The sequence below is a fragment of the Dermacentor silvarum genome, chromosome 1 (genome assembly GCF_013339745.2).
Source record: "Dermacentor silvarum isolate Dsil-2018 chromosome 1, BIME_Dsil_1.4, whole genome shotgun sequence".
Classification (NCBI taxonomy): Eukaryota; Metazoa; Arthropoda; class Arachnida; order Ixodida; family Ixodidae; genus Dermacentor; species Dermacentor silvarum.
The window spans coordinates 34,346,252-34,368,066 of NC_051154.1; the positions used below are offsets into that span (position 1 = coordinate 34,346,252).

General features: G+C 46.9%; 1 protein-coding gene across 5 annotated transcripts in view; it reads right to left on the bottom strand.

Annotated features, from left to right (window-relative positions):
* Positions 1-21,815, bottom strand: part of LOC119459879 (uncharacterized) — a 113,197-nt gene that overhangs the window by 36,621 nt on the left and 54,761 nt on the right. The window contains exons 7-10 of one of the 5 annotated variants that reach the window (XM_049666494.1): positions 18,190-18,309; positions 17,376-17,441; positions 15,102-15,244; positions 14,420-14,506 (exon numbers count right to left, since the gene is read on the bottom strand). The exons of 2 other annotated variants lie outside the window; for them this stretch is intronic. In XM_049666494.1, the coding sequence (XP_049522451.1) occupies positions 17,421-17,441; positions 18,190-18,309 (141 nt within the window). In that variant the 3' untranslated portion in view covers positions 14,420-14,506; positions 15,102-15,244; positions 17,376-17,420. Of the gene's footprint in view, positions 1-14,419; positions 14,507-15,097; positions 15,245-17,375; positions 17,442-18,189; positions 18,310-21,815 lie in introns of those variants that run through there. 2 more of the 5 variants (XM_049666490.1, XM_049666485.1) reach the window with 2 other exon arrangements.

Genomic DNA, 21,815 nt, shown 5'->3' on the forward strand with positions numbered 1-21,815 from the left:
CACGCCAATTATAACGTAGACCGCCTTTTTTATTTTTTTTATATTCAACACATTATTTTTTGAAGCCCTAAAGTTCAGTGAATACATTTACGACATGATACTGCCCCTTAACAATGCAAAAATAATTTTCTAATGTAACTAACGACGCTCCATGCAACATATGCATATACCACTGGTGGCAAAGGGGAAGCAGTGATGACCGCTTCGCTGACGAGAACATGAAGGTGCCACACATGACTGGTCGCCACAGCAGACGCACGAAGTCAGCTTTCTCCGACTCTATATACAAACAGCTAAACTTCGAAGTGAGCTGCTTGTTGACAGTAATAGTTGGAAAGCGGGCCAGTTTATCTGACGCTCAACAGCCGAGGGAACTGCTCGACAATACACGTTGTCATAATGCATTTCCTGCACGAAATGGGCTTAGTGCCTTCCGATTTTTAAGCATTCTTTTATGCAGTCACTGAACAATCAATGCAAAAAAAATCTAAAAGACTCGTTTTTGTTCAAATGTTAAGTTTGCCATCTTGAAATAATGATGAATAATACGTGCTTTGCAATCGCCTCATTGCCTCTGCTAATTAACGGAGTTTTATGTCATAATCACCAGGAGTAAATTTGGAGGAATAGTGCACCATTGTATATTTATGTAGTTTGCTAGAAGAATACAACAGAAGAACCTGAAGAAACAAAATCTGGTGACGTACAGCAGGGACAGCAGCGAAGACTGCCTCGCTGACGAGTACGTAACGGCGTCGCACACGACTGATTGCAGCATCAGATGTCCACTGACGTCGTGTCAGTCTACAAAAACACACCATCGACGAGATAGAGGCATGTTCACAGCTTTGAGGAAAGCTTCATGCTCTGACCACTAGAAGGGAATTTGACTAGTGGGTATAGCACCCTTTAAATAATGGAGAAACTAGACGGCACCACAGCACAAGGGAACACACTAAAGCAAGCAAGGTGACCGCTTCATATACAGAGCAGTAGCTATCACGCCGTAACCCCTTCTAATATGTGTCATTTGGATTCGGTGCACGATTTAGTCGTTTACTCGTACCTGTTCGAGGGCTACTTAAGAGTGGAAGGAAGGCGTGCAGGAGTGAGGTGATTCAAGTCTATATTTACTTTGTCCAGAGTCGCATCGCATTTCTCTGCGTCACAGATTTTGTTTTGCATGTTCGATTGGGCACCGTGAAAGCTGTTGTTTGCTTAATATTGATTGATGTATTAATGTATAATATGAGTTCTGTACGAATTGTGTGCACGGGTGTTGGGCCATCTGTCAGGCATTACGCCTTTAGTCTCAACATCATTTTTTTTTGACAAGGAAACGATCAAACTGAAATGAAAATGAAGTATAAAATTTCCAAAACCTCAAACAAGTAATTTACAGATCCGGGTTTTCTTATTACACACTGGATCTTAACAGCCAAGACAATTTATCGACCCAGCTTGTACAGAACGATAATTCTTCGCGTTAGTACAGTGCGGTCTACTGCTGTGTGAGCGCGCGTACGGCCGTCGTTGTAAAACCCGCATATATAAAAATAGGGCCAACCATTTCCCACCACCTCCGTTCCACTGTCGCCCTCGGCGCGGCCAGCGCGATCGAGGCGCGATATCGACAGTGGCGCCGCCTACGTCGGGCCTGCCGTGGCAGACGACAGCTAACGCGCTACCAGAGGAAATCTCCGGAAAACTTCGATCGCGCCCTGCACAGAAGTTTCTGAGGCGCGATTTTGCTTCGTCAGTCAGTAGCTGGCCTTATCAATCCCGTTTTGGAATTATGTGCGAAACGGCGCAAATACCGAGTGTGCAGCAAGCGTTTGCGGTCGCCGGATGGTAAACAAAAAAGGCTTTTGCCCTCGCCTTGTCGGTTGCGGCTACTTAAGGCGCAGCAACATGATATCAAAACGAAGTTCTTGTCCCTAACACGGTAAATCCGTTTGTGCGTATAGCACTTTCGTCGCAAAGGCCCGATAATGGCGGTCGGAGCGCGGTGGAAAGAAAAAAATATATGAAAGTACAACGCGTGCTTCCACGTGACACGGATTGGCCAATGGGGGAGCGGAGGAGGCTAGGGAGACAGGAGGCGGCGAGAGGGAAACGCCGGGGTGAGCCAATGCAACCTAGAAAAAAAAAATTCCAACTTTTTTTTTCTAGGTGGAATTGGGTGAGCGCGGTGGCGGCAAGATCTAAGAATGGCGCTACTTTCTATATATAAGGGCTTTACGTCGTTGCTCTGCAGGGCGACACCTGGCGGCAGTTGCTGGGTCCGAGATAGTCAGTTCTGGAGCATGTGCGACTAAGTAGACACGTAGAACTGCTTTTGGCGAGTGGCCACGTTGAAAAGCGCCTTTGTTTACCCAAATCTGCGCGCGGCCTGAGGTCACTTAGGGCACCGCAAATGTCAGACTGATTCTGAATGAAGCGTATGGGCTGATAACACGCGCCGGCCTTTCGCAACAAATCAAGCGCGGTCACAGACTGTTCGAGATAATGAAGGTGCTCACGAACATCACCTCTTGTTAAATGCAACACGCGCAAATTTGCATGTTTATTAGGTCACGCATGCTCCAGAACACGCTATTTCGGACCCAGCAACCACCGCCAAGTGTCGCCCCGCAGAGAAAATACGGCCTTCGAGCGCTCTATACCCAGCAGTGCACGGCACTGTACGCTGCTCGTAATAACTACATTGTCCTCTCTGCAGAAACCAAACTTTATTGCACCTGCGATTCCTTGACAGGATAGACTGCGTTATCGTCATCAATGTTCCAGTGACCTCTTTTAGGTCTACAGACGTCACATTGCAAGCAGTCCGCGATTTTTCTCCGTTTCATATACATAGCAGATAGCAGTATGTACCGCAAAACTTCATTGCTATCGCGCGCAAACAAAACCTACTGCATCACATATGCTCAAAAACGAAATATGACGTAAATTATTACATGGTGGGCGTCGCTGATCTGAAACTATTTGCAGCCGAAGCAGAGCGCATTACTCGTGTCACGACCAACACTTAATAGGTCCCGTGCTACAATCATAAATCTGCACGGTTAATTTGTAATTTGACGTCACCTGACGTCCAGATTTTGCTGTAATACATCCGTAATTATTTTGTCTTAGGCGTTATAAATCAAGAGCAACTACACTACGAAACGTGCAGTGTGAGACGTCTAAGAGCGTTATGCGTGGACGTAGTATCCGTAGCTTCAGTACATAACAAACGAAGTATATATACACCTGTTTATGCAATTTCAGGTCAATATTGGTGAACAAAGCATTTCCTGGATTGTTTACTTCCTGTCCTGCTCAGAGACCAAGTGGAATACGATGCTCATACTCCGACATACAGAACCGCACGGTGAATTCCTATACGGGCGAGATACGTTTCGTGCTGATTAGAGTAGCATGTGCTTAAATATCAACTGATCTAGGATAGCGATTCGGGCGTGTTGTTTCATGTTCATGGCGCGAATACAGTGCAAATCAGCTGATTGCAGAAATCGAAGTGCGTTGTTAGCGTTTTGCAATGCCAAGCAATTGTTAACTTGTTTGTACCTCTTTCCGTTAGCCACAATCCTACCTTCCCACACTTCGATGCTTTGAATTTCGGAGCTCCCAACATCCCTAACGGCTGACCAATTTCGGCGACGACCAGTTCTGAGGCTCCTTAAAACCAGACATGCTGAATCCAAAACGTTTACCACAACCACACTATATTAGAGCCGTACGCACTGGAAATGCAACCGGTGGAGATTACTAATCCACCTATTTGTCACGTTTAATCGCATTATTATCTATTGCAAGTGTGGGCGTTTTCCCGCATCATTTTATGCCGCGCTGTTACCGTTTGCATCGTTTGCTTGGTGAGCTTTTTCTGTAATATGAACCATCTACGGAGATTACAGAACGCAGTGGGGGTGCGGTCTTCAAGTTTTTACACCGCACAGGGACCATGATAAGTTGCGTGCCAAAATATTTGGCGACGATGCATGTAGCTTAACTATGTAAGCATAAGGTTACATTTCTTATCATAGCATTCCCAAAGTTCTGGCTTTCGTTACAATTGTTCGTGACATACATCCGACATGCTGCGACGATGATAATGATTACGATTATTTCTATTGGCACCTCCTCCGAAACGGGCTGGTGACAGACAAAAGCCTATTTGAGCCTCATTGAAGCGGTTGAGCTTTTCAGGTATTATATACACGCATTACAGTCGAGCAGTTGGCTATTTCTTATCTCTATCGCGACCCACTCCTATCGCCAGTGGCGCCATCTGGAAATTAAAACTGCACATCACTCACCAATCGCTATAATTTCCTCCATGTGGACTGCGACCTGCCATCGGCTGACGTGGATGGCACAGCATAGGCCGCACTGCGATTGAAGTAGAGGGCGTTAAGGCTCGGGGCGCTGACGTTAATATTTAAGAAAAGCACTGTCCATACCACACGATAACATGAACACATTTCCAATTCTGCCGTGTCATTACGAGATATCTCAGAGACGGATGCAGAAACGGGTTACACATGTTGAGTAATATATCAAATGATATAACAGCCTACATACTGGAATACATATACAGCGTGGAACAGTTCGAGCAGAAAAGAGACCCGATACCATACTTCATGCGCGCAACGTTATAAATAATTAACAAAATACGTATAGAGGAATGCATACAAAGCATTGTATTCAACGAGTAACCAAGCCATGTACAATATTGTGCAAGGTGACAAGGCGTTCGCCCGTGCGTCTGCGTGCAATTGTGTCTAGTGGATAATTCGCGGGTAGGTGATGATAAATTCAGCGAAGTACCTTGTTCTAATTTAAAACGAAAGCGGTGCATCAAACTGCATTAGGAGAGAGCCCAAAATGCTTTACCCACGTTCGACTCCCAGAGAAAATACGCACGCTTATTTTGCTACATTCTCACTCGCCGTTGCTAAGGAACTTTAGAGGGCTACGGCAAACTGCAGTTATAGTTGGTACGATGCACTGTGTGCTTATATGCGATCTATGCAAGGAACGGGTATCCCACAGAGTATAATAAATAAATTACATTAAAATTCTCTAAACAGCACCTAATTATGCACAGAAAGTGGACATCCTTGATGTAATATACACCGCTATGTAGTATGCCACTAATTGTGAGCACGCCCTTTGTAAACCCGTCCTAAGGGTTGTAACGCTTATAAGTAAGCTCTGAATTGTCATGTCTGCTTTAGATGATCGAAGAGAAGCATTTTACAGAATGAGTTATCTGTTTATGCTGTGCAGTAACGGATTTGTAAACTTCGTGCATCAATACTTTCAAACTCTGCTAGCACTTGGGAAATTTTTGTTAACATGTACCGGGTAAAAACAATATTGCGCGGCCGAAGGACACCAAATTTAAACCTTTTCTCTGAAACGCACCACATTTCCTTCCAATCGACTCAGTCATTGTCTCATAAAACCATTTTTACGTTTTGCATATATTTGAATGGAGAAAATGCACGTGGCCCCGAGCTCAAGCTTCCGTTTAACATTTTGGTGGTTATTGCGCTATGCGCTGCAGTGGACGCACCGTTGCATGCACCGTTGCATGCTGAGTACCAGACGGTTCTTACCGTGTCCATAAAATGCGACATGGCCACAGACAGCATGTTACGAAGGCACTGTGTCTTGGCCCACATTAGTCGGTTGGCGCGGGCTCTCCGAGTAAGTAGTTAGACCCTGTCAAAAGCAGAAGTGTTTTGAAAGGAAAGTTTACATTCGGATATTGGGCTGTGCGAAAAGTCTTGTTACAGGCCAAATCGAATTCAAATCTAATAGTGCTAGAAGCAAATGGAATCTTATGTCTAATACCTTTCATATACTTTGCTAATACTCTATAGACTTCTCAACATTATATTTCACCCACCCTAGTCTTCACAACGTACGAATGTGTCATTACATTGTACATTACAACAAGTAAAACGGACACCGACCACGAAAGTTTATATATATATATATGTCGCGGTCGTTGTCCGTTTTAGTTCTGCATATGGCCGACCCAACGGATTTCCCTCGAGTTCTTCGACTTGATATACGGTACATTATAAAGCAACACTTGCTAATCGCAGCGTTTCTCGGGAACACTGGAGTTTTCGAAGCACACGCGACCATGCAATATTATATGAAGTTTAAGTTTACGCTGCGCGGGCCCGCCCTGCCACTGTATCTTGAAAGCCATCTGAAGCGGGGACAGAGTCCTTCTTGCGCTGTGTTTTCGCAGCTTAGTTCGCGTGAATGCGGGCCGCGGCACGAAGTTCAATTCGCTTGCTGCTGCTGCAGCGCTTACAGACTAAAGCGTTTCGACAGCGACACGACACAAAAGGAAAGTCACACATGACAGGCGCTACTTTCAACTTTCATCTTGTGAGGTGTTCATGTTTGCGTGTGCGCGTGTGCGCGTGTGTTCGATTAGTTAATATGACTATGTTTACAAGTTTATACTGCCACCAAAACTATCCTTACTTCTTCTAGCTGTCCACTAATTTGCTATCGCCATCGGCGCTTCACCTTTCGGACGAAACTGCGACTTCTTTCAGCAACTACTGCTCTGAATTGAATGAGGTTGGTTCCATTTCTAAGAAAAAAATTAAATCTAGGGGCTATTGCATGCCCATATTTATTTCTACTGTTATCTTTTTTACGAAATTTGTTGGTAATTGCCAAGTAGAAGAATAGCCGCAGTTTAGCCCGCAAGGCGAAGCATCGATTGCGATAGAAAATTAGTAGACAGCTATACAATATAAGTATAGTAGTTTCATCAGCCTTTAATTTTTGAAATATTCGCTTACTAACTTAGCCCGCATGGTGACATCGCACGCAGGCAAACATGAACACATCACACTCGATGACCGCGGACACTATCAAAACGCTGGCATGAGGAAGCGCGGTTGCAACAGTGAGCTAACTGCTAAGTGACATTCGTGCTGTCTATCGCTTCGACACAAACTGAGCGACGAAAACAAGGCAAGAACAAAGGTATGAGCCGCCTGCAGACCGCTTTTAACATAAGGCGCGTGAGGCAGTGCGAGACCGCACAACGTACGCAGTTGGTGCCGCAGTAGACCACCGCCTCCCTCCCGCGCTGCCTCACCCCTGCGCACCCAAGACTGAGGCGCGATCGTCGGTCCCCCTTGCGCGCGGTCGCGAAATGCGCTGTTCCTGCGGGAGAACAAGGCCACCCCCCCCCCCTCCCATCCCTGCCATCCCCCAACGGCCTTTGGCACGACGGAACACGGCGAGTTTGCTGTCGGCTTCCCTCTTGCGCGCGCCAGACTGAGCCGCGACCGTCGGCTCGCCACTCGCGCTTTCAGTCGCACATAAAGAATACGGCACGCGGTGACGGTGTTATATTCCTTGGACTTCATACGGAACATCACGGCGACGGCAGCGGTGACTGTAGAGATGCGCTAGGAGTGTCTATATAATTGCTATAGGAATAAAATATGCGCAGATATAACGCACATGCTTGAATCTAGGCGTATAGGAGATTAAGTAAAGCAGTTAATTAAATGTTTTACAGCTAAGAGCTATGCATACAGTTTGGTGATGACAGGTGTTTCCAGTAAAACATGCGACACGTATCAAGTAATTTCTGGCTATTCTGTACCTCGTGTCACAGTGGGCACGCTCCCAGTGGCACATACCAAATGGAAAAATTTAAGAAGGTAAAGTAATTCGAAGAATTCGTGCAAAATAATTAACATTCCATTATCAGAATTCGGTGTGCTTTAGGCACACCTGTGAGCCGACGTACTCTCATATCTGATCTAGGACTCGTTCATAGTGGGATATGGCCATTCTGGAGCAGTGGCCAAGGACGCGGTGGTAAATACAGGGATTTAATCAAAGAAAATCAAAAGTACACAATAGAATCCGCTAAATTTAATTAGCCATACCATTAACAGATCTGCGTGCTTTAGAGGTACCAGAGAGCCGACATTAGAATCTCCAGTTTTACGTAGGAAGTAATTTTATTTGAAGAGCAGTACAGAGCTGTAGTCATACATAATGTGTCTGTCATTAACCGGTAAAAAGTGTCCTTAGTCTACGACAGCTCCGACGAGTTTACGAGGCTCACGACAAGGTCAATGTACCGTGACTATCGTCTAGCACAGGCGAGTACCGTATTTTAATTGTTGCTCCAGCACTGCAAGCATAATATAACAGACAAGAAAGCCACACAGGAACAGTTTCTGGAAGATTAATGTTTAGCTTCAGAGTTTACAAACAGTGACCGGTGACGCGCGGCCAGATGGCATCGAGTTGAGTTAAAATGAATGGCGGCTTCAATTAATAAACATCGTTCAGATGTTTCCTTTAAGAGATGTTGAACAACGATATGGTAACACGCTTTAGCTGAGCGTATAGAGGCCACTAACATTTCATTTCGCTCGTTCATAGTATAACGCTAACGAGTGATTAAATACTGAACACTCTTTCAGTGTATACTTATAAAGACAACTGCAGCGTTAGCAGGTCGTCGTCTTCGTCGGGGAACCCGTGCGCATCGTGAAAAAGAAACACGCAATATTCATGTACCAACATTTTATGATGGTGCTTTCTGCAGCGACAGCATGTATGCACCCGGCGTGGAGATCGAGAAAGCCCACAAACAGCCGCTTGTGGCAGTGGATGCAAACACCTGATCGTGCGACCGTGTGTGCCACGAGATAGAAATTATTTAGGAAACTGCATTACTATACTGGCTTTGTTCACGCTGGTAATCACTGTGCTACGAAAATGCGTTATAGTATTGTAGAGAATCTACTATTTGCAGTCTAATGATGTAGTCACGTGACGCAAGCACGGGGGTACCTGGAGATCTATGGAAGAGGCGTCCGTCTCGCAGTGGACACAAATTACGCTATCGACGCAAATCCGTGCGACAATGGAGCACAAAGCTCTGTAAGGACGTCCGGCTTCGCATCTTTCGGAAGTCAGTGATTTTTTTTTGCTACAGTTCTTTTTTCTTTTTATTGCGATAGCAATTATATGGACACTTCAACCGGATTTCTGCCGTCGCCGTCGTCGTCGCCGTGAGGTTCCCTATAGATAAAATTTTCGCCGCGCGCCGTATGCCCGAGCGGAAGCGTGCGGTGAAGCGCGCTATCACGGAGAGCGAACTCAGTCATTGATGCACCGCGGCACGAAGTTCAATTCGCTTGCTGCTGCTGCAGCGCTTACAGACTCCCACGCGCAAGCAAGGCAGCGGGAAGCCAGCGCCGGAGGGAGCGCGCGCGGGGGGGGCACTTCTACGCTGCCAACAACCGCGCTCGTCGCTCGTCCGCACGGTCTCTTATCTCCCCACGGCTCTGACCTTTATGCGCCGTGCATTCGCCGCTCAGTCTCCGTTGAAGCGATAGACCGCACGTACCTTAGCCGCTGCAGCGTATATATGCGCTTGCTGCCAGCGTTTTGACAGTCGTTGTCTGCAGTCATTCAGTGTGATCTATTCACGTTTGTTTGTGCGCGCTCACACCACGCTTGTTCATTCAGTTAGTAATAGTCGGGCCACATTTTCCAACGCATGCTACACATGCAATGCTGCCCGGATCGGCAGTGCAGAGCTACAGGTGTGTCCCTTCGCACGCGTTGCCCGCGGGAAGCGCTTCTCATCAACACCACCGTTTCACACGCGCCTTCTCGTGGTCATCGAGTCTGTCTTCATGTCGGTCTACTTACGCCGCAGCACACCTGCTTACTTAATCAGCTCATGTTTACTACAATTCATATTGCTTCCAAAGCCGCTCACCTTACTTCGTATGACATTGCTGTGTTGCTATCGCATTCATTGCTTCGCCCTTAGGGCGAAAATGTGACATTTTTTGGTACTCACGTCTTTGGAAACACATACCACATTTCCTAATTCGCACACCTCGTAAGTAAAAACATTTTCCACGTTCGTAAAAAATTGTTTGGAGATACCAAATTCACAAAATGCAAACTGCGCGCCGATGTTTCCGAAGGCAATTGAATGTACCAGTTCAGGGAATTATGTTCCATAACGTTAGTAAATACACTTTCTGCACGTAAGAATAGTCTCGCACGGTCGAGAACAGTGTGAGAAATGACCGTCACAAGATAAATTAAGCGCATGCAATACATACCCCCCCCCCCCCCCCGCCCTTTTCTGGTGGCACAGAGAAGTAGCCGTCACTATGCAGCTGTTCAGCACATGACGTCGTCGCAGGCGACCGATGGCCAACGCCGTTCCTCTAACGCCGCGTCCACTCGGTCTGCACAAACAAGGCAATGTTGCAACTCAGTATTGGGATGTTTATTGGCAGCGGCATTACAAGGATACCTGGGCAGCTATGTACAACACCGTAGTAAGTTTGAAACTAGGGCGATGCTAAATTAAATGAAACAACACAGCACTGATATCTGAAATATCATGACAAATCGATTCTGCAATAGCGCACAAGGAGGAGAAAGGTATGAAAAGAAAACTTGTCATGCACCGAAACTTTAGCACGAAATTACTTGGGAGCCCAATACGGATTTCTCACAAAGAAAAAAATCGCATTAAAAAGTTCGTCCTGGTTAGTGGCTCAAACCCGTGGCCAACGCCTTTCCAGGGCGTATTGCAAAGGACTTTCCTTTGCAGCTTGAAATCTTTATTTTGTTTCAAGAGCCATTCTTCACGTTGCGGGTTTCCACAGAACAAATGTGTCATTTTCTGTGTCCCTGTGCTTCCGAGTGTCTATTAGAAATTCGCCATCGCTTTGCGATCGGGTTATCCTCCCGCTTAGCTCAGATGGTAGAGTAACCGCACCGGTACGGCGTTGGTCCCGCGTTTGATCCTCGGACCATGACAAATTTTACTTCAAATTCGATGCTTTTCTTTCCGAGAAATTCATATGCAGGTTCCTTTGCGTAGCTTCGTACTACCGTGGGCTGGATGATAATATTGTTACGTAGGAAGACGCAGACGAGAAGCTATATGCAAGTATATTTACAAACAAGTACGCCGCACTTGGCCAACAGGCAACAGCCCGAGCTAGCCTTCTGCAGACGCTGTGGAGTGATTTGCGTGGCCGTCAGTCGAGTACGGGCAAGCTGGTGTGCATGGTCGGCGAGGGCGATGGCGTCGCGCGCATACTCGCTTGTGGGGAAATGGAGAAAATCCGGCGGTGTCGTGCCGAGAAGAATTATACGCAAATGTGACGTAAGGAAGGGCAATGTCCCAGTCGTGGTGGCCCTTGGAAGCGTACATCGACAGCATATTTGTGAGGGTACGGTTTAAACGCTCCGTCAGTCCATTCGTTCGAGGACGGTATGAGGTGGTCAGCTAGCGTTGAGTGGAGCAGGAGCGCACAATGTCGGCGATAACTTTTGACACGAAGTTACGACCGCGGTCAGTAAGCAGCTGTATCGGGGTGCCATGCATGATGCAAGATAATGTCACGGAAGAGAAAGTCTGCGACGTCTGTGGTGCAACTGGTTGGGAGAGCCCGCGTGATAGTGTATCGGGTGGATTAATTAGTTGCAACGGCAACCCATTTGTTCCTAGAGGATGCCACAGGGACGGTGATTGGCTGGAGATGACCGACAGGTAGCACCTGACGCATTTTCCGACGCTGGCAGGGATACAGGCAGCAACATAGCGTCGGACAGAGTGAGCGAGACCGGGCCAATAGAAGCGCCGGCGAACGCGGTCGTACGTGCGAGTACGTACAGTCCGTCGTAGATGTTTGTGCACGACAAGAAAAAGATCCGATCCGCCAGGGAGGAAGTTCCTTCGATACAGAATGCCGCCCTGGAGGACATATCGGCTAACAGAGGCGTCGGTAGGTGTAGAGTGCAGACGCTTGATGAGTGCTCGCAGCGATGGGTCCCGGTACTGCTCATCGGCGATGTTAGCGAAGGCAGACACAGAGAAAATGCCGTTGGCGGTACTACTGTCGGTGTCGTCAAGCTCACCGACCGGGTAGCGAGACAGGCAATGCGTGCTTGTGTAGACAGCCAGATTTGTAGATGACAGATTACGATTATTCTTGGAGGCGTAACGCCCACCGACCAAGTCTTCCTGTGGGATCTTTCAGGGAGCACAAGCAGCAAATCGCGTGATGGTCGGTGACAACTGAAAAGGGTCGCCCACATAAGTATGGGCGGAACTTCGCAACCGCCCAAACTAGGGCCAGACACACTCAGGCTCAGTGATGGAAAAGTTGGGCTCACAGGGTGAGAGGAGCGGCCTAAGCGACAACACGGTCGTTGCTGCGCTGGCGTTGTGCTAGTACTGCGCCGATTTCGTTGCCGCTGGCATAACTGCGGACTTCGGTAGGCGCAGAAGGACCGAAATGGGCCAAAACGGGCGGAGTTGTGAGAAAGTTAATTAGATGCGTTAACGCAGGGTCCTCGTTATTGCCCCACTGGAAAGGGACGTCTTTCTTCAAAAGCTTGGTGAGTGGTTGTGCTATTACCGCGAAATGTTTCACGAAGCGGCGGAAGTACGAGCAAAGGCTGATGAAGCTGCGCACATCCTTGACACACTTCGAAACAGGGAAGTGCGTTAACGGCTTGGATCTTGCCTGGGTCTGGTTGCACTCCGTTCGCGTCAACGAGGTGTCCAAGGACCATAATCTGGAGATGACCGAATTGGCACTTTGAGGCGTCGAGTTGCCGACCGGTTCGACGAAAAACGTCGAGGGCTGCTGAGAGGCGCTCGAGGTGCGTATATAGCTAATCTTGGGGAGAGTACAATAACGTCGTCCAAGTAGCACCGGGACGTAGACTATTCGAAATCGTGAAGAAGGGAATCCATCAGGCGTTGAAAAGTGGCAGGAGCGTTACATAGACCGAACGGCTTCACTTTGAATTGACAAAGACCGTCAGGTGTTACAAAGGCAGTCTTCTCGCGGTCGAGATCGTCCACGGCAATCTGCCAGTACACGCAGCGAAGGTCAATATACGACAAATAGCGAGCACCGTGGAGGCCGTCACGGCTCTCATCAATGCGAGATATATATCGCGTGTCACCGGCTTCATGAAAGTAGGACTAGAGCGAAGATTGGATAGTTGGTACTGCATCGTATAGATAACTGAACAACTAGGAACGGCGACATTCGATACGGGCGGCGAAATAGGAAGGGCATGGCCGGTATTTATGCGACGTTTAACCGCTGTAGTTTGGGCAAAGGACGATCGTTAAACTAAAAAAAATATCGTGGTGTGAAAAGAATGCGGTAGAGCTCACGAGCGTGCTCGGGCGGCATGCCGGGCGCAATATTTTATGTAAGTCGGCGATGGAACAAGTTGCCGACTGCAATGGTAGAGGAGGATCGGCTGAATTGTCGTCTACTGCAATAGATGTTACTGAGTGATCCTCAAATGAGCAAACCTCGGCCAGAGACATCCCGCGTGGCAGCACTTGTATCGTCAAGCCAAAATTGACCACTGGTAGGCAGACAATTCGCCGTAATAGATAAAACTATGAGGTACTGTGATCCCGTGTGTAAGGAGGACGCCTTCCATGTGAGCCGCGATGTCGTGACCGTCGTGCACTGGTGGGGATGACACATAATCAACTTAAATCAGTGCCGAAGGTGGCAAGCGAACGAAGTATATGGAACTGAGGCGACTGCAGGTTGTGGTTCAGCGGGATCCACAACAGGCAAGTCAAGGCGGAGACTACTGACTGAACAGTCTACGAGAGCAGAATGCGTAGAGAGTAACTCCAAGCCGAGGATGATGTCGTGGGGACAGTGGGTGACGACTGAATAGAACGATAGCGGAGCGATCGGCGAAGGAGACGCGGGCGACACACACACCAATTACGGGGGCTGTTTCTTCGTCGGCGACGCGAACAACAGGCGTCGTGGCGGGTGCTAATATTTTCTTCAGCCGGTTACCAAGGTTAACGCTAATTACAGATAAAGGGGCCCCAGTGTCTATAAGAGCAGACACAAACACCGTCGACTTTCATGTCGAGGAGGTTCATATAAGTGGGCAGCTTCAGTAGAGGATTTGGTGGCGTAGGGATCAATGCAGTCACCTCTAGGCGCTGCATCTCCTAGTTTTCCGGCTGGGTGCGTCTGTAGGGAATCGGTGAAAAATATGAGCGACGGTGCTGGAGCGAGCGAGATTGTCGGCGTTGGGGCGGAAGCGACAGTGAATAGGGGTGGTTCGGTGCAGAAGATTCAACATTGCAACGTTGAAGTGAGCTGCTTGCCCACAGAAGTGAGTGGAGTTTCATGCCGCGAGCACCAGCGGAAACTTTGACGATGTGATACATACAGCAACGTATAGTTACGTGGGCAATAGGAATGCAGCAGAACATTAGGCGACACAATAACAGATTGGCAGATGGCCGTTGTGACCAAAGTTCAAGGTCACATATATATATTCGCAATTGAGGCTTACCACAGGACACATTTCGCTGACAAGCACATAATGGCGTCACTCGCGGCTGGTTGCAACAGCGGATGTCCATCCCAATCGACGCACTCTGCAAAAACATGCCAACGTTAGGATGAGCGGCATGTTCCCCAGTATTGAGCATAGCTTCATGATAGAACTAGAGGGAAGATTGGATAGTATAGCATCGTATAGATAACTGAGCTACTAGATTGTGCCAGAATATAAAAGAACACAGGAACACAAGCAGCGGATCTGCTTCATATACATACAAAAAGATGGCACTACGTATCCATTCCGAATATGACCTAGGAATCGTAACACACGTTCCGGGCATATATTCAACGTCTAACAAGAGTATTTAAAAGGTGCAGAGAAAGCAGGGGCAAAAGATAACAGAACGAAGCGTCTAAAACACGACAAAGTAATTTACCAATCCAGCTTTTCATAACAGAAACTGGAAGTGAATTATTTAGCATAAAGAATGCCCCCCTCCCCCAAGCCCTGTTGTCATAGGAGAAGCGTTTATGTCGCAGTGATGACCATTCCTGTCAACTGTGGCATCCAGCCGAAACAAGCTGTTTCGACGCACGTCATCGCTATTCAATACGGCAAATACGTGTGACATATTAAGACGGCAATTTCAACTGAACAGTATGAGAAATCATTGTACGGTGCTTACTCACGGTTAAAAATTGTTCTCGCACAGTTGAGGCCAGTCATGTTGGCGTCCACAGGTCTGGGCTCCTTTGCTCAGCGTCGACTCGGCTTTTTGGATGCAACTTTGGCCACGAAGTAACAGCAGAATTCAATGTAGCAGTAGGCGTCACTGCAATGACAGCAGACAATATTTAAAATGACCTTTAATTCGGTGTAGAGTCCGGTTTCACTTTTGAAATACGTGTAAAATGTATGCGAGAACCACTTGAGCAATTTGAATGAAATATGTTGCATTTTAAGATAAAGTAAATTGAGGTGCACATTATTTTAGAAAGATTGCCTCAATTGGTATGTTTGAAAAGAAATACAAACACGCTGCCTTCAATTCGTAATGCTGCAACAAACAGACAGTGTCGTAGTTCTCTAAACAACACTGCTTAAAACACCTCAAGTGGACTAATTTTTTGTGTGCCTACCTGAAACTGGCAAAACCTTTACGACTGTTTTGCGAAAATTCTCCACAAAAATGACTCCTATATTTAGACTCCTGTAAAAAACATTAATTTGAATGTTTTATTAGGTAGAGCCTTTTGAATTCTCATATTGCTTTTCTATTACAGGGCCATAAACCTGATAGTGATGCTCTGTGTAATTTTTCTGAAAAGACATGTAGTTCACTCACCTGCAAAAAAACAAAAACAAATATTGGGATCACGTGCCATGGCACCAGAGCCACGTTTTACCACGACCAACCAGAGCAAACGCCTGTTTTGCAGAGATGCTCTAACTGAATCGAACACTTGCCTCATACAACAGTAGAAGGGCCAGAATGCGCGCAAATATTGCTTTTCTCTTTATTAACTAAATGATGTCGTGAAATTTTCAATCGTGATGGTACAGCAGTTCGAAATTGCGTAGAAAAGTTTTCCTGCCATAAGATATACCTACAATATAAACCTCGAAAAAAATTTTAAGCCAAATTAACAGTGTTGAACTGATAACGGTAATATTGGAGCGATATCTCACGTTTTTACGCTGGCAATTTGCTATTTGCGCAAGCTTTTTAGCAAAAAGGAACAATCATCAAATCACCCCTTCGTCTCGGTCGGCCACCGAAATGTGAGAGGGGACAGGCGTTGACCGATGAACAGGTACTGCACAAAACACAAGAGGCATTAACTAGAACGCTGGCATGAAGAGTCTCCATGCCAGTCAACATGACCTTAGAAACAGAGACCACTTTTGAAATATAGGCTCGATCTTCCCGTGGCGTCTTGAACGAGAAGCTTCCCACTGAAATACCTAGAGGGAACTTTGGTGCTGTGATTGTTTACCTACCATAGAAATTAGACGTTAGCGAGTGGATTTGTGTGATCTTCGTGTACGTGGCTTCAGCTGCTCTTGTGACGTTGTTTCCATCAAGCCCACTTTTCTAAACGCAGGAGGCAATAGGATTCGGCGCAAATCCCTAATCACCACTAATTCCGGCACTTATAACGCGCCATTTCGCTGAAAATGTTGAACCTAAGAGCTTCAATATGATTCAAACTGTGAAACACCCAAAATTAAATTATGGGGTCTTACGCGAGGAAACCACGATCTGATTATGACGCATGCCGTAGTGGGGGACTCCGGATTAATTTTGACCACAGGGGGTTCATTAACTGGCACCTAAATTTAAGTAAACGGGTGTTATTGCATTTCGCCCCCATCGAAATGCGGCCGCCGTGCACGCTATTTGATCCCGCCACTTCGTGCTTAGCATCGCAACACCAAAGCCCCTAAGCAACGACGGCGGATGTGTAACAACCATCGTTGTCACGCTGGCTGAAACGCCGACCTTGAAGCTACATTAGACACTTGTGCCCGAGTTTCCTCTAGTAATTTTCGTAGGAAAACAACCAATAGAATGTCTTGAAAACAAGGTCCATTTTCTTCGCTTGACGTTCTGTCAATAAAAATTTAGGTCGAGGCTATGGTCCTCGGAACATGCATCATTGCAATGCATTCGCGAACCAGTGAGAAGGAGAAGAAGTTTTTTCCTGTAAGCAGGACACGCCTAACCCCGCGCAAATATCCCTAAAATCACTTAACGTGACACTCCGTTGTGGCCGGGAATTTCAGGGGCGAGTTGGTCGGGATTTGATATTTTGGAGAGCAAAACACAGGCCGACAGCGTCAGAAAAATTTATAAAGTGGCATGGCGAATTGAGGGCAAACCATAATTTGGCAAGAGCACTTTCTGCAATTTGAGACCTATATTAGCGAAAAGAGAATAACTGCACTGCTTGCGAACTTACCCAACATAGTTGCTGTAGTGGAACACGGTGTCGAAACTCGGACATTCAAAACCGCACAGCCGGTTCCTGCAAGGAGGAGAAGCGTATCCATGATTGCGCTCCGAATGGACACATCCGCTTCTATCAGTAACGCATTTGCAAACTTCGTCCTTGGATATTTTCGAAACTCAACAGACCTTGCAATTTGTGCAAGAAATAAAAAAATAATGTTTTCCTTCCTAACGTCAGGATAGTTAACCTCCTTTTCTCAAGTGCACCAAATATCATTCCAATAATTTCTCTCTTTTTGGTGTCCACGTACAATCATTTCTCTTTGCTTTTGCGTTGAAATTGCAGCCCTAAATGTCGTAATTTGTTGAATATAGGACCCGAAATTTTTACTCGTGAACAAGAAAAGGACTTGTTCTAGGAGGACGCCAGAGTTGACAGAAATGGTTGCCACACCGAGATTGGTTGCCACACCAATAATTTGCTACCGACAGTCACTGCTTTTTTTCCCTTTTAAATGTATCCAACCTAATCAAATTTGGTGCAGTGGTTGCCGAGAATAACGGTTTCTCCTTTCTCGTGTATTTAGATAGAAGGCCCGGGTAAGGCTTCCTTTTAATGTTTCAAAGGTGCTAACTGACCCGAGCGCGGTTTCCCGCAGTAACTGTAGTATTATTGGTTGATGAGCGCGCACCCTTTTAAGGGTGCGCGCTATAGAGAAAGCCATAATTGACATGCTCAGGGACCTCAAATGCCTATGCAGATATCTGAGCGAAGCACCAACTTGTGATGGGGTTGAGCACGGACGAATTAATTATATGCTCACGTTTGCCTCAGTTGTTTCAGCAGGTCCAAGAAATGATCTTTTTTCATGGCGCTTCATCCCAATGGTGCAGAGGCACGTCGGTTTGGCTCTCGAGATTCCCGGGTTCTCCGGGGATGATATCTGCAAATAGGAGAGAGTGAAATAACCATGAGGACGATGTACAAGGTGATTAGCCAGGGTACGGACCAGTTGTCTTCCGTTTAAAGGGACACTAAAGAGAAATATTACCGTAACCTTTGAAGCATATCGTTTTCCTTTACGAGCGCATATAATAATAATTATGGGGTTTTACGTGCCAAAACCAGTTCTGATTATGAGGCACGCCGTAGTGGGGGACTCTGCAAATTTGGACCACCCGGGGTTCTTTAACGTGCACCTAAATCTAAGAATTGCTACAGCAACGAAAAAGTGTAGCAGTTTTGCACGAAGGGCGAAGCATCGACATCGATAGCAAGGTTTCTCGTCACATACGAACTTCTCGGACAGTGTTCTAACATTACGCGAGAGCGGCATGGCGCGACGCAGCCCTCGAGACAACTGCTGCCTGGCGTAAGCACGGGCGCTGCGGAAGGAAGAGCGCCCTGCCAGCTACCGGAAAAATCACAGCACTGGATTGACAAGGAGCGCCGCTGTGTGGCGATGTAGGCGTCACACTTCGTCAGTGCACGAGACTGCGGGAAACCGTCCGGGTCAGTCAGCATCCAGTGAAACATTAAAAGGAAGCCTTAGCTCGGGGCCTTCTGTCTAAATACACGAGAAAGGAGAAACCGTTCTTCTCGGCAACCACTGCACCAAGTTTGATTAGGTTGGATACATTAAAAGAAAAAAAAATGCAGTGACTGTCGGTAGAAAATTTTTGATTTAGGCCGTGAAATGCACAATAAAAATTGTTGAACATTGCAAACTTCCACAAAAAGAGAATATCACAGTTGTGTCAAGTGCATCTAATACTACATATCAAGCGATCAAAATTGGCATATTGCCGTGTGTAATGTCACTTATCTCGGGGCCTGCGGGTGTTAAAAGAGATGAGGTTGGGAAACGCATGGAAACAGAGCAAGCATATTTTAATCTCACCACAACACCCAAAACCTCAAACTAAAAACTCACTAAAAGCTAGCACACACTGAACAGATAATGCTAACAAATGTACAACCTAATCCTTAATAAACAATGAACCTGTTCTTAAACTCGCCTACAATAAGTCTGGGCATTTCCTCTACAGTTATCTCGCCGCTTACATTGAATGCGCTCACGTTTCTTGACGCTGACTCATGGGGCTCTCTTCGTCCAAGTCTTTTTCGGAGTCGTTGCTCCCGGCAATCTTGACGATGTCGTCGCCTTGGTGGACGCCTATAACCCGATCGCTGATGCTGACGTGGCAGAGAGGCCGGGCGGATTAGGCCTAACGACGTTCTCGGCCGTTGCTTTCGTCCAGCTCCTTTCTCAAGTGCCGACGTGGCGTTCCGACGATCATCGAACGCGCTGGTCTGCCGATGAAGGGGAAGCCTCTCTGGAGTGCCCGGCCTGCCGTGTGATGCTGCCGCTGGTCCAAGTAGCCTCGCTCGAACGTCTCCGAGGTCGACGGCTGCACCTCGGACTGCCGGCGTCACGGACTCGGCAGAACCTCCAAGTCTCCCGTCGCCAGAGCGTAGCTGACGATGCGACATTCTCCGCCCAGAGACACGTCGATAATGCCAGCTCAGCCCCGCTTCTGCCTCGACCACACCTCGGGTCACGCGCCTCGCGCGCTCGTGCCGTTCGGAACGCTCCGTGTATATCGTCGTCTTCTTTTCTCGCCGCAGGCGGCCTCTTAATGTGACAATGGCCCCCTCTTCAAGAGTTGTTTTTTTTTTCAAAAAACTGGTTTCTCTTGGCCTTATTTTTGGTGGCAAACTTTTCTTCAGTGAATTGCGTACTTCTTGAGTACTCGTGGCTCACTCGTCACTACCACATTTTCGCGCACCATTCACATTTCACTACACAGTGCACTGCACTCGATTGTTCGTAACGTTCATTGTCCCAAAACATTCCATATGAATAAACTTGCTATCTACACACATTTGTAAAAGCTGACAATTCAACTGTCCGAGGGCATTCCTAAATAATATTCCTTTATATCCCACCTGTTGCATACGCACTATTTTTTTTTTCCACCTTTTCCGGAACTCCCTTGCTTCCCTACTTCCAGCCTGTTTCCTTCTCATTCCTACGCCGGCACATTTCTCGTGCAGCTTGGAATGGCTCTGTCTTAAGTCTGGCTTCATCTTTTCCTTGATGCGCAGATGATCTCAAGCACATGCGTTTTATTACGCTGTTTTCCTTTCCATCGCCTTCGACTCTTCATCCCACCCTTACGTGTTACATGTCTAGGGCGATTCGAGTATCTACCGCTTTTCTCATTTCTCTGTGAGGTTGACTTACTCATCACTTCTGATGCCTGGTGATCCGTGAAATCATTTTCCATTACAAACCCCACTTCATTCCGAGATGAAGCTACTTCTTTCTCTGCTCTCATCTGCTCATTGGTTATACAAACCTCAATCTGGATATCAGCCATCCTCATATCTTTGTCACTAGGCATCAAAGGCTCCTCAGTCGTGAGCTCTTCCTCTACGACGTTACGTGCGCTATCTAACCTGCCAACTTCTGGCATCTCTCTGATGTCAGGCTGTTCTACTGCGTTAGCGGGCCTACTCTATCTTTAACTCAGCCTCACGCTCTTTCATTTTCAATGCCATGTGCTTTTTCTTGCAGCATCTTGATCTCTTTCTCTAGGCACTGTTTCTGTTCCTCATACGCTTTCTTAGCTGCAGCATGCTCTGCTAGTCGAACAGCTTCGACGCGTTTCCTTTCATCCTCAATTAGTTTAAGGCCCTGCACTTTGTTGAGCATCTGCTTGCGAATAGTAGCCAATATCGCCTCCCAAACGTCTCTGCAACTCCTGACTATCAGTAACTCGGCTAAAAGAGAATCCTGGAACGGACCCTGGCAGGCTTGCCAATTGTCGTGTGTTTTTGTCACTGTTTTTGTAGTCTCGCTCGAACGTCTCTGATGTCGACGGCTGCACCTCGGACGGTCCGCGTCACGGACTCGGCCGAACCTCCAAGTCTCCCGTCGCCAGAGCGTAGCTAACGATGCGACCTTCCTGGCCCAGAGCCACGTCTCTAATACCAGCTCGTACTCGCTTCTGCCTCGACCACGCCTCGGGTCACGCGCCTCACGCGCTCGGGCCGTTCGGAATGCTCCGTGTATATCGCCGTCTTTTTTTTTTTTTTTCTCGCCGCAGGCAGCCTCTTACACGTGACACCTATATTATACTAATACGTGAGTGGGAGAGTTGCAAAACTTATGTGAACAGTGTAACAAATTGTCATAAGATATAAACTGATAGACAAATTTCTCCGCTTTGAATGCTCCAACAGATGGAGTTTACGGAACTGCGATAATGCAGAGCTGCGAAATTGTATACTTCATGCCTCTACATTTCTCAATTCATTATTAAAACATTCAGGCCTTAAATCAAAATTTCGCTAAGGTAGTCACTATATATGGTTTAACTTTCTCAAATACAACAAATTTCATTAAAGTCGGCCCAGTGGTTATTTTAGAAAGGCGCTTCTGCG